The 12,401-nt window shown below is 42.2% G+C and overlaps 1 protein-coding gene across 1 annotated transcript; it reads right to left on the reverse strand.

The window, feature by feature from the left end:
- Window positions 1-1,155: 1,155 nt before the first annotated feature.
- On the reverse strand, window positions 1,156-2,568 carry gsx1 (GS homeobox 1). Its single transcript, XM_067985404.1, has 2 exons — window positions 2,177-2,568; window positions 1,156-1,501 (listed from the first exon to the last, which is right to left on the reverse strand). Exons 1-2 carry the CDS (start codon window positions 2,566-2,568, stop codon window positions 1,156-1,158), a joined length of 738 nt encoding a protein of 245 aa, XP_067841505.1.
- Between the last annotated feature and the right edge of the window lie 9,833 nt (window positions 2,569-12,401).

Raw genomic sequence — 12,401 nt, forward strand, 5'->3', positions numbered from 1 at the left:
AAACACATGGATGCACGCACCGCCTTCATATGAAACAGGCGGCAAGGCGCAATCCAATTGCCGTTAAGGACCAAAGACTTAACCTGGAACTTACTCAAAAGTAACGCATGGCATTCTGATACGGCTGTTCCACCGAAACTGAACAGTTGAATGAGTTTTATCTTCAGGATAAAATGCTCACTGCTTAAGATGTGCTGGGTCATGGTTCGATGAATGATTGGTTGCTAGGTCCCTTTCAGTGTTAACAGGAGCAATCGATATAACCAAAGGCAGTAGAACGCCTCCTCTTCCACACCTTGTATTACAGTTAGGAAGTGTATAATAGTTATCTGCAAGAATTAAACTCTTTATTTCTAACATAGCATGGTCAATAAGAAGGTTTAAGTTGTTGCCTTTTTGTGAAAAACGATGTTAAGGGACCGCTTAAAAAATAATACAAGTTGTTCACAAACGTGGTATTACCAAGTGATCCTTTTGAGACAGCTCCACCATTACAGAGGATCTGTTCATTGTTCGAACAGTAAATACCTGAGTCGGTGTATTCCAGGAGCGTACTGTTGTGCATATAAACATTTACTCATTTTCATAGGTTCCCAAAATTTCTTCTGTATATTTTATAGGCGTTTGGTATTTAACCGAGGAACCTGTTGGACTATTTATCAAACACCATTTATATAACTTCAGGAATTTCATTGTGTCCTTTGTGTGTGCGTGGGGAGGGCAAGATTTGTCAGATTTCAAATTTACTCACTTTCTCAATAAATCATAAGGCGCTAAGACCCAAATGTCTAGGAAAAAAATCTTTATTTGTCATAAATAAATAAATAAATATCATGAAATACATACAAACCAACCAAATACAGGACTATACCTTTCTTTTTTTTTTAAAAAGTCACGATCAGAAAATGTCAATTTATACACTTAATTACATGTCACAACGTTAGTGATCGGACAGATCGTAATTTATAGTGTCCTTGCTGGAATCGCTTGAGAAACTCGGATCTGAATAATCTTTTTCCACTAGAGCTTTATTTACATATTTGTTTAAAAACATATTAAAAGTCTGTTTTTTTTTAAATGACGAGATAGAAAGGCAACGGTAGCCTGATAACTCGTGGCTGCATTGCGTTGGATAGTTTTATTTAAAACTTTTTTTCAAGGAGTGACAGACAAGTCTCTGTCGTCTTTGCCCGATGATGAAGGTGACATGGGCATCTCCTCCTCTTCCCCGATGCACTTGGCCGATGTCAGAGAGCTGCACTTGCAGTTGGAAGGAGTGCGCTGCGCGCTGCTGCTTTTGCCTTCCTTTTTGTGCTTGACCCGACGGTTCTGAAACCAGATCTTCACCTGTTTCTCGGACAGATTCAGGTAGGTGGCGATTTCGATCCTGCGGAGACGGGACAGGTACATGTTGGAGGCGAATTCTCTCTCCAGCTCTAGCAGCTGAGTGCTGGTGAAGGCCGTGCGCATCCTCTTACTGCTCTGTAGCTGGCTGGAGCTACTCTCGGAAGCTGGAAAACAGTAATAAAAGGTATAAGAAACAGCAGATTGTAACGCTTTTAATAACAAATAAACTTTTAGACAGTAAATTTGCTATTGGAAATTAATGAAACGGCTTAGTCAAACTCCGTCTGTACAAGTAGAGGGATTCTACAATTAAGCACCTTGAATTGTGCATTCGCTCTTTTGTCATTTTAATTATTAACGTTGCCAAATATACAAATAAGACACAGCAAAATTGCATTCTATAGCAAGCAGAACGCTTGGGTTTCGGAAATTATTTATGCATGTTATATATGTATAGATTAAGTATAAACATCTCAACTTAGCTTAGAAAACATTTATACTTAACAATTGCATTCGAGAAATAAGTTTTAATTTAATATTAACTGAACTGTAAAAGGACAGTATTGTGTCAGCAAACATGCACATTGAGGGGATATCAAAATCATACGCAGTTTATTGCTTTGAGGATGGCTAACTGTTCCTTTTCTTTTACAGTATTTAGACTAGGGGGTCAAGATATTCATTTTGTCGTGCACTGGACAACACAGTCTAAAACACATAAAAATGCTCCCAAACTTACATCAGTCGAACTTTGAATTACTGTAAAGCAATGGCTAACTATGCAACTAATGTGGGACCTGGAGACCATCAATTAGGATTTCCTGTGTACTCACCAAGGGAAAGACAGTGAAACTGTCTCGGGTCTGTCATGGGATAAGCTGCTGAGTAGATGTTAGGTCCATGGTCCACAGTGATTGCGCTGGCTCTGTGATGTCTGCTCAGGGCTGAGTGACAGTACTGTGGGCTGAAGGTGGGGAACTGCGCCTTCAGAAAAGGGATGCCCGGTGGGGCGGGATGGAGCTGAGAGGCTGTAACACACAGGGGACACACACAGAGCAGCCCTGATTTCCGAGAATGGCATGATCCCGCAGAAAGAGCCAGAGAATGAGACGGATGCACGGCGTAAGGCAGTAAAGGTGTGTTACTCTCAAATCCCCCAGGGGATGTTTTCTCATTCGAGTCTCTCACAATGAGCGAATCCACAAGGAAAGACCTGGGCATTTTCGACAAAGTTCTTTCCTGTCTGATGTAGTTGTAATATGACTGAAAGCAGACGATAGCCAAGTTGTTGGAGTTATCTGTGGTGCTGAAAGTGCGGAGCTGGGTCCTTAAATACTTTGGGACTGCGGCTGCCATGTGATGGTTACGCCACTAGCGGCGGAGTGGATCTCAATAGGCTTTTTGTGGCTTTTCGGTTTGGATTCACTCTGCACGCTTCGCTTTTATTTCACTTGTTAACTAAATGAACTGCATAATGTTCTCTTATTCTTCTCAACCCCACCCACACGCTCTCTGCCTTCCTTCGTCCCTTCGCTCCTACTCCCGCTTTCTCTTTCTGGCTTTTAGTGTCCCATTATTTATTTCGTTTCACCCAATCTCTGTATCTTTTTACCTCTTTATTTATTCTCTATCAAATTCTATGCCTCTCTTTTTCATCCGTCGCTTTATTTTTGCTGTCTCTCTCTTTATTTTTTCCCTGTGAGACATTTTATTTTTGTTACATTTTCCAACGCGTGTTTTCTCCCTTTTGCTGTCTCATTTATCAGTACCTATTTTTTTCTCGGATTTCAATTCATCTACTGTTCTGTTTTCCCTATCCTGTGCTATATTACTCTATTATTCTCTTAATATTTCATTATCTCTCTGAAACATGCACTTTTTATCGATGTATTAACCATCAATTCATCTTTTTCCTGCCCTCCACCAGTATACCATACACTTGCTCACTCCCTTAAAATCTCGTTATTCTTTCTAGGGCACCAGAACCCAGCCAAAAACTGCTTTCACTGACCGTCTAACAATAGGCAAAATAAAATGGTATTTACTGAATTCTTACAGATCCCTCACAGACTCAAGAGGTAAACAAACACCCAGCTGCAGAGCAGAGTGTGGGCGAAGAGAGATAATCCAACTATAGAGTTTATAAAACTCTCGCTGGGGCTTTCTTTGTACAACGACGAAGTAATACACATGGGAGAACAACTGGAATATTCACTGAACTTTGGAAACATGTTTAAACTGCTATAGGAATCCTAAAGCGTCAGGGGAGGAACATTGCAATTTCATCACGTTTCTGATGCGATTTGTTCTCTGCTTAACAATAAATCCATCTCCTGAAAAGAATGACGCCAAAGTATTTCGACGAATATGTAGATACTTTTAATCTGACTGCGGTTTAAAACGCATTGTGGCAAACGATGCATAGTATTCTGTGCAAATGCAGGTGCTAGTATTAAATAGCAATATGTTTATGCACCTCTTATGCCGATACCTATATGCCAATCTTACCGGGTTAATGTAGATTATTTTAATTTCAAGATATGGAAAATGAAGAGGCAGTGATGTTACGACCCTGTAGCTGTATTGAAACAAGATACTTTTATTAATCAGAGAATAACGAAGTCTGGGTTACAGTATCATTTAACCAAATATTCTGTTTCTTATGGTCGATGCTCATTTTTATTTCGAAATCCAGACTTTTATGTCGTCTGCATAGTTATTTATTATGATTCTTCAATTCATTCATTTGGCAACTTGGACATCTTTTCTTGCGTACGTACACTATAGTAATACACATACACACGTATATACTGTACATGTGTTTATAAGGATACAAAGTCTGGCAAGAGCTGGCTAAACTTGGTAATACTTTCAAATACAAAGTCGTCCTCTTCGTCTTTTCATACAAATCAGGAAACACCAACTTTTTATAATAAAAGTTTTAATCACATTTTGATTTCTATTATATAAAATGCTCGCGGTTCAGTTGAAAACGTGGCTAAATGTTACGTTTACATTCCGTGGGGTACTTTGGAATAGTATATAAAATAAACAGGTTTTCAGACGCTGAACTTTCTTGAGGCTCTTTGTAGAAAGTGGTGAATGACAAAGAAGAGCGAATTAAAGTGTGTGACAGCAGAGGATAAGCAAACACAAAGAGAACTCTGTCACACATTGGCAGTAAATACTGGTGCTTTTGGAACAAGCGTCCCCCGCATGATTTGATTAAGTAATAATAAAACATTTTTTCCATTTTAGAACCATTAGACAAAAAAGTTGCAAGAATAACACATTTTAACGTGCATACAAACAATGGAATCTGTAGGGTGCTGGGTATTTGTGTTCGCAAAACATAAAGTAACATTGATGTTTAGCATTTAATGTCACTGGTATAAGGTTCAGACAAAATTTGAAACCGTTGCGTAGATCATTCCGTTTATACAGTCTATGATGAATAAGAAAAAATAACTTAATTTATGAGAAACTATTTAGTGATTTCCCCATTAGATGTTTGCGTTTACAGTTCAATGGTAAAAATTCAAGGATTTAACTAGAATTGTCAAAATAAGAAGACTGCTAAAATATTTTCTGATCACAGCTGCACCACTCAACCTCAATAATTACAACACTCACAGCACTCCCAACACTGCTCCCCCTACCTTGCACTGACCTGCATTCACTGCACCACACTTCACTAAACATCCTTCTCCTTATGCTCACACACTCACCACTATTACAACCCTCACACCCACAACTCACATCTCACACATATACCGTCAGCTATTCTACCATGACAGCCACATTCTCCAAACACCTTGTAAGACTCTCACTGACACACTCCCTTCTTTCTTGCAGGAGAAGGTGGCACACAACAGCAGGCAACAGGCTGCCACAGGAAGAGGAAGAGCCTGCCTGCACACCCTCTTCCCTCCCCCCCCCCCCCCAACCAACCTTGAAGAGAGTGTCCTGGCTATAATGGGAAGGGGCAGAGCGGAAGCTGTGGCCACTGGCAACACTGGAGGAGATGCTATGCAGGGTTTATTTCTACCTAATCCTCTTTGTCTCTTCTGACTTCTCCCTCACCCCAGACACTCTGCATGACAAGCTGCAGATGCTTTCCAGGGCATCACATCATTCCTGCAATCTGTTCTCAGCAGGGTCCTAGGAATGCTGAGGCACCACTCAAGAGTATGGCCTTGCCTCTATGGGAGAGGTACCTGCTGTCCTCTCTCAGCAGGACAGCATGCCTGCTCTCCTGCCGGACACTGCATCAGTGCCCTTGCTGGTGCCACTCAGACAGCTGGATTTGGTTTTGGTATCTGTCTGTGTAGTGAAGCAAGGGCAAGACCAATAAGTTTGGAGGGAAGGAAGGCAATCAGATGGTGGTTATAAGAAGAGCGGTAAGGATTTTGGGACTGCTGATGAACGGGGAATGGGATGGCTGATTTAATTGAAGCACTCCTCAATGAGCTTGTCTCTGAGAGCTCGGGCAGATAGGGGCTTTGGTGGTTGCTGCCTCGCCTCCTCCTCTTCCTCTTCCTTCTCCTCCTCTTCCTGTTCCTCCTCTCCCCGCTCCTCCTCCTGTACTTGTTGCTGCCCAGGTGATGGTAAGGCTGTGACCCTCATGATGGCAAAGTTGTGGAGCATGCAGCAGACAACGACTCATCTGAATACCCACTCGGGTGTACTGCAAAGCTCCTCTGGAATGGCCCAGGCACAGAAGCGTTGCTTGAGCACACCAATTATTTGATCGATGATGTTCCTTGTGGCAGCATGGTCCTCGATGTAGGTGTGCTCTGCAGCTGTATGCGGGTTCCTGACTGGAGTCATGAGCCATGTCTGGAGAGTATATCTCTTGTGGCCTGAGAGCCAGCCTGTAACTTAGCAGTCTGGTTGGAATAAAGCCTGGTAGCAGGATGAGTCATGTCTGCTGCTGGGATGATGGACACAGATCTGCATGATGCACTGCCTGTGGTTGCAAACCAGCTGTACATTGATGGAGTGGAATCCCTTTCAATTAATAATGATTGCCAGCCTGGTGATAGGGAGTACGCAAGGCAATGTGTGTGCAGTCAATGGCACCCTGCACCCTGGGGAAACCTGCCATGCATGCAAAACTCAGTGCGCTCTCATTCTGCTTCAGGAAGAAGATGTAGCTGCTTCTCGTGGTGTGCAGAGCCTCAGTGACCTCCCTGTTACATTGGTGTACTGTGTTATGTTGCTGATGTCACCTGTTGAAGCCTGAAAGGAGCCCGTGGCATAAAATTTGAGGGCAATGATGACCTTGACAGCCACAAGCAGTACTGTCCATACCCTAGTTTGAAGCTGGAGTGATGGCTGCAGCAGGTGACATAGTTCTGTAACAGCATCCTTGGTGAATCAAAGGCACCTTGTACATTGCCCTTTTGTAAAGTTGATGTATGAGAACTGCTCCGTGAAGACTCTCTGTGGATATGGCCTCAACTTCAGTGCCGTACTCCTCCCCCCTCTTCTGGCAGCTTCTCCTGCTCTGTGGTGCCTTCCTTGCTGCTTCCCCTCATCCTCCAGCCCCAAAGGCAGCCTTATGAGATCACCCATGTCTGCAGCCAGACTATCTGTGCAGCAAAAAACAACAATATTGCAAGAGAAACAGTGCAAGAGCAGTAAAACCTTTCTCTGTGCAGACAAAATTAACTTTCCAGAGTGATACAACACAGGAAAAAAATGCCTAGAAGTTAAGCAGTACCAAGAAATACTAAACCAGCAACTAACCTGTGCGTACTGCATGATGCCTTTAAATAGCACTGGCAAGGGGGACTTCTTGTTAGTGCTGTGCGAGGTCAGCACGTGGCAAGTGAAGCTCTGGGCAGTCCAAAATGGAAAACAGGGCCCTAATTTAAATGTATTATTCTTCTTAGATGGCTGCCAACGTGCGCTTCTGCCACTAACGTGCCCTCCTGTACCAATATGGCGTGCGCCACGCTTCCGCCATTGTCTTCAGCCTCCATTACAAACCCCATTCCCTCGCCACTGATTCTATCCCTCTCTCTCACAGACTGAACCAACCCGTTTGCAACCAGATGTCTAGTTCGACCTTAAGATGGGCGTTAAACCTCACATCCTATTCACCAACAAGACCATTTACTTCCATTTGTACAACATTGCCTGCTTCTGCCCCAAACTCCACCACTGAAATTCTTATACATGCCTGTCACCTCCAGACTCAACTACTCCAATGCTCTCTTTGCTGGATTTCCATCCTTCCCCCTTCATAAACTTAACTTATCCATGACTCTGCTGCACAAATCCCTGTCCTGTTCTAAGTCCTGCTCATTCTTCAATTACTTCTTTGGCAACCTACACTGGGTCCCCATCCCCCAACACATTAAATAAAAAATCTACAAATCACTCTATGTCCTTGCTTCACTCTACCTCTGTAATCTTCGCCAGCCCTATATCCCCTCCTGAATGCTTTGCTTCTCTGACTGAAGTTTTCTGTGCAATCCTCTTCACCCCAGCAGAGCCTTCAGCCACCATGGTCATTCTCTTTGGAAGTCCCTTCTTAAACCTCCCCACCTCTCTATCTCTCTCTCCATATTCAAAAACCTCCTCAATACTCATCTCTTTGACCAAAGTTACAGTTACCCCAGCCTAATATTTCCTTCCTGGCTCAGTACCTGTTGACCTTAAGCCCATCTGTGAAGCGCCTTGGAATGTTTCTTTATGTGAAAGGTACTGTATAAATGCACATTGTCAGGTGGCAACATCCTGGGAATTGCAGACACAGTTATAGTTGGTTCCTTCCTTCAGGTGACCGAGTGATAGCTACTGGAAAAATATTAACTCCAGCATTTCGAAGGAGTTACAGGCCTTTGAGTAAAAATATTAACAAAGATACTAAAAGTTAATGTTGCAGATAAATTTATTCATGATATTGCGAATATCACACCTCTGCCCCACGAATGCCTCAGCTCTTAGCCCTGCCCAGGAATGGTTCCACTCCTGACCTCAGCCTCTTAGTACACTTCAATACATGTCGAAAATCTCAAGGGGGCACCGAGTCACTGGGATTACTGTGATACTTTTCTAATCCAGGATTGTGCCTGCTATGAGGTCATTGGCTAAGAGTTATTTGAATCCTTTTGAATCAATTCCTGGAAGGCAATACAATTTACAGATAGCTTCAGCACCCTGGGAGAGAAAAAAATCAGGAAGGGTTCTTGCCGCTGATTGCCATCCAATGACCCCTGCTGAATTGCATGTGTGTATGGACCTTAAGTGCATACAGATTGGGCTCAGCTGTGATAGCCTCCATAATTGAATAGTCTGCTTACACTCACTATGTTGGGTCACACATGAAGAATGGCTACTTGGTGCTGGAGGGCTACTAGTTTCCATAGAACTGTACTCTGTTATTAGTCAGCACCTTCCAAAGGTAAGAAAATTTAATAAAAGGAAAATTAAAGAGATTTGAGTTAGTTGAGGTGATTGTGCCAATTTACTAACGCACCTTGAGTATTTTGTCCTCTTCCATTTTCCTTGGAAGCGGGTGGGAGGTGGCGGAAATAAAGTGGATCTAAAAGCATGTTACACATAAACAAAGTCAATGAGATTTTTGTGACACATGGGTTGGAGTTGAGGAAGGATAGATGTGCCAATGAAAGCTCCGCACGCTCGTTCCTGTAAACCATATTTTCATGAACTTAATTATTTTTAACAAGTGCTATGTGCAATAGTTTTTATATCCAGTGCAAGAAAATAAACCCCTTTAACAGGATCTAAAGAGCAATAGAGGCTCACAATTATTGTTAGAAATAATAGTGGATGAATACTTAATGTGTTCATATGACAGTTCTCTGCTATTTCAATAGAGGCATTAAACTGTTCATTTTAACTGGTTTATGTCCTCCTTTAAAATAACCAACAGAGAAATGTCACACAAAGCGTTAAGTATTCATCCACTATTATCACTTCTAGCCTCACGAGGGTTGATCTTTAGGAATAACAGGTTATTATTTGGGTGTAACTCGTCATTGGAACTCAGTTCCAAGATTTCATTTTGCTGATATTGACTCATCTTTATTCCTTCTGAAAACAATCCCTCCTGATAATCCTTTTTGGATTATCAGATCCTTTCTAAACCCTAACCATATGGATGATTACCGTTGCCACTGGACAACTAGTAGGAACCAGGCCAACTGTATTAAGACAAGTAGGCACTTATGCTTTGCTAGAATTTAGGACAGACTAAAGTTGAACATCTGTTTTGTTAACCTGTAAATTTCTCATGACCAAATATTTGCTATACCAACCAAAGAGATGATTTAACTCCTAATTTGGACAACTTTTCTCACATTGCTCAAAGACTTGGCCTAGATTGTCTGATTGTTTTTTGTTTATAACCAGATATAAATTGGACACAACTGATTGGAAATGCAGGCAGATATCCATCATACTGATTTTCTGCTCATTTAATGTCCTATCTAATTTTGCCTTTGGGTTTCATTCTGGCACTATGGGCCCGCACCAGTTTGTTGTTTGTAATATTAAAATGAGGCCACAATGATGTATTTGCACTGTTTATTCTATTTACTGGCATTCCCATCAGGATATTGCTGATTCCTCTATTTGTCTAAATAAAATGGAGATCTATTGTTGCTAGTATCTAAGCTGTTGATGGAAATGGATTTTAAAAGGCCCATATAAGAGTGTTTGAGGACATTTCTGAGATTTTGTTTTAAATTCTTTCTCCACTTTGCTGGGCAACTGCCATTTTCCCCAATTTAATTATAGCTCCACGGTGGGTTTCCCCATGGGTTTCCTCCTGGTGTTTATCTAGCAAGAAAAGAAGGATTAGTCGATGGATTCCAGGCAGCAGAGCTGCCCACCAGTCAGTGTTCTCATTCATATATCTGCAGGCAAAGGGGCACAGAGCGGCAGTGCCTACCAAGGCTTAAATTTACAAGGAATGCCACAGTGGAACTGTGTTGCATGCTCTAAGCTGACCTTCAGCCAAATGCCTTCACAGATATTGCACTGCCAGTGATTATCAAGGTCACAATCACCCTTAACCTTTAGGCTTCGCGTTCAGTCCTGACCACTGCCGGGGACAATAGCAATATAAGGCAATCAGCTGTACTTAAATGTGTAAAGCAAGTGACCAGAACCTTGTTTGTTGAAGCAAATGGTTCACTGGTAGCAGCATGAAGGATCATGGTGTTTTGCTGCACATACTGCGCAACTTTGCCCTGCAAAGAGGTATCATTCTGGAGGCCCCAGAAGTGGAAGATTCTCAGTTGCGGCATAAGGATCATCAAAAGGAGCAAGAGGAGCCTGAAGAGGCTGGAAAGAGAATTTGTTGTCATCTGAAAGAACCACTTGGCAAACTGCCATGGGGAGACCGTCTCATAACTTTGTGCCCAAAACATCAACAGTCCTGTCGACATCTCCCCATGTCCTCCACAAATATGCTTCAACTTACAATGCCATACATCTTCCACACAACTCATAAATCTCCCATCCCTGCCTGCTGATAAAATATCTTTCAAAATATTTGCAAGAGCACTCTCTGCACACACCAATGTCAGTGCAAACAATGTTTTAATTACCCTCCATATAATGTGACTAATTGGCTACTGTTTGCATCCTTAGTGCCTACCTATGGTGACAGTGTATGATGCATGTCCTTTTAAATCTGTTGTTGTATTTTGTTTAGGTCCTACTATCTTAGTGGCAAATGTACAAAAGATGTTTGGCTGCTGTGTCCATAAGAGCATTTTGGCATTGAAGTAGCTTCCACCCCTTTCCCACCTGCCCCTAACAGCTAATTTTGAGATGGAGCAGCTGTAGACTACAGCACATCCACTACTGCATGGACAGCTTGGGCCTGCGTGTATGTGCAAGCATGATTTAGTGCTGATCCGGATGTGTTGCCACATTGAGAGAGAGCATCATCATCCGTCCATTCCAATCATGCTATTGCTGAGACACTGCCTCACCATGGTTCACTGATCATCATCAAATCACATCTGATGGCACCAATTAAATTAGTGATGCCATGACATCTGGTTCTCTTGAACTCATCCAAAAGCTTGTCAAAACTAAAGGAGATTTGCTAACCAAAGGCAGCAGGATAAGCAATTGCACTGACTGCCTCTGGGGTCTCTTCCATGCAGGGATCCTCTGCAGATGCTCCTGGAGTTGTGGCATGCTCCATGCTGGGCTCCGATGTTGCAAAACTTACAAGGATTCCTTCACATGATCATCTACCAGTGAACCTCAATGACTTAGCTTCCTCTAACACACCTAGAGAAAGAGAAGAAGAATCGGTACAATAGTGTCCTCGCAAGAAACCTCCACAGACAATTTCAATAAAAGGACTGAAATTGTAAAGTTTATGCTTTGTTCCCAGTAAGTGAATGAGAATATAGGACAAGAAGGAAGGGCAGGAGAAACCTGTTAGAAGCAGTCCTCTTACTTCACCATTTCCAACAGCCTCTATAGTTAAGTTACAGATCAGTCATGATCTCATTCAATGGCTTGAGGGGCTGAATGGCCTACTCTTGTTCCTATGTTCCCTATCACTGCATTTGTAGGGCTCCTCAAATGCGGTTAGAGGATGAATGCTGGGGATCCTCTTCCTGTATGTGTTCTCTCTCTGTTGTTATGTGCTGTCTTCTGCTGCCAAAGTAGAAGTGAGAAGTTCCAATTGTTATTACATATAATCACACCCATCCACTATGGGCTGCACACAGACACTTAGTTATCACTACGAGTTTGGCCAAGAGAAGTGTAGTGATGCAAAGTGTATAATAAGCATTTATAACAAGCACTGTATGAAGGAGAGGTAATTTTAAGTCCCATATATGCTAAGTACACTGTATTAATAATAGGTAATAGTGTGTTTGCCTACCTTAGTTCATCTGGTATGGTCAATAAATTCTTCTAGCATTGCTTCCAGGTGTGTGGTATGGTGCTCATGACATTCATTTTTGTGGTTCTGGCCTGCTGAATTGCTCCCAGCCGGTGCACATCACCAGAAATGGAGGTACATAAGAACATAAGAACATAAAAAC

Source organism: Heptranchias perlo, chromosome 6 (assembly GCF_035084215.1).
Source record: "Heptranchias perlo isolate sHepPer1 chromosome 6, sHepPer1.hap1, whole genome shotgun sequence".
In the NCBI taxonomy this organism is placed as follows: Eukaryota; Metazoa; Chordata; class Chondrichthyes; order Hexanchiformes; family Hexanchidae; genus Heptranchias; species Heptranchias perlo.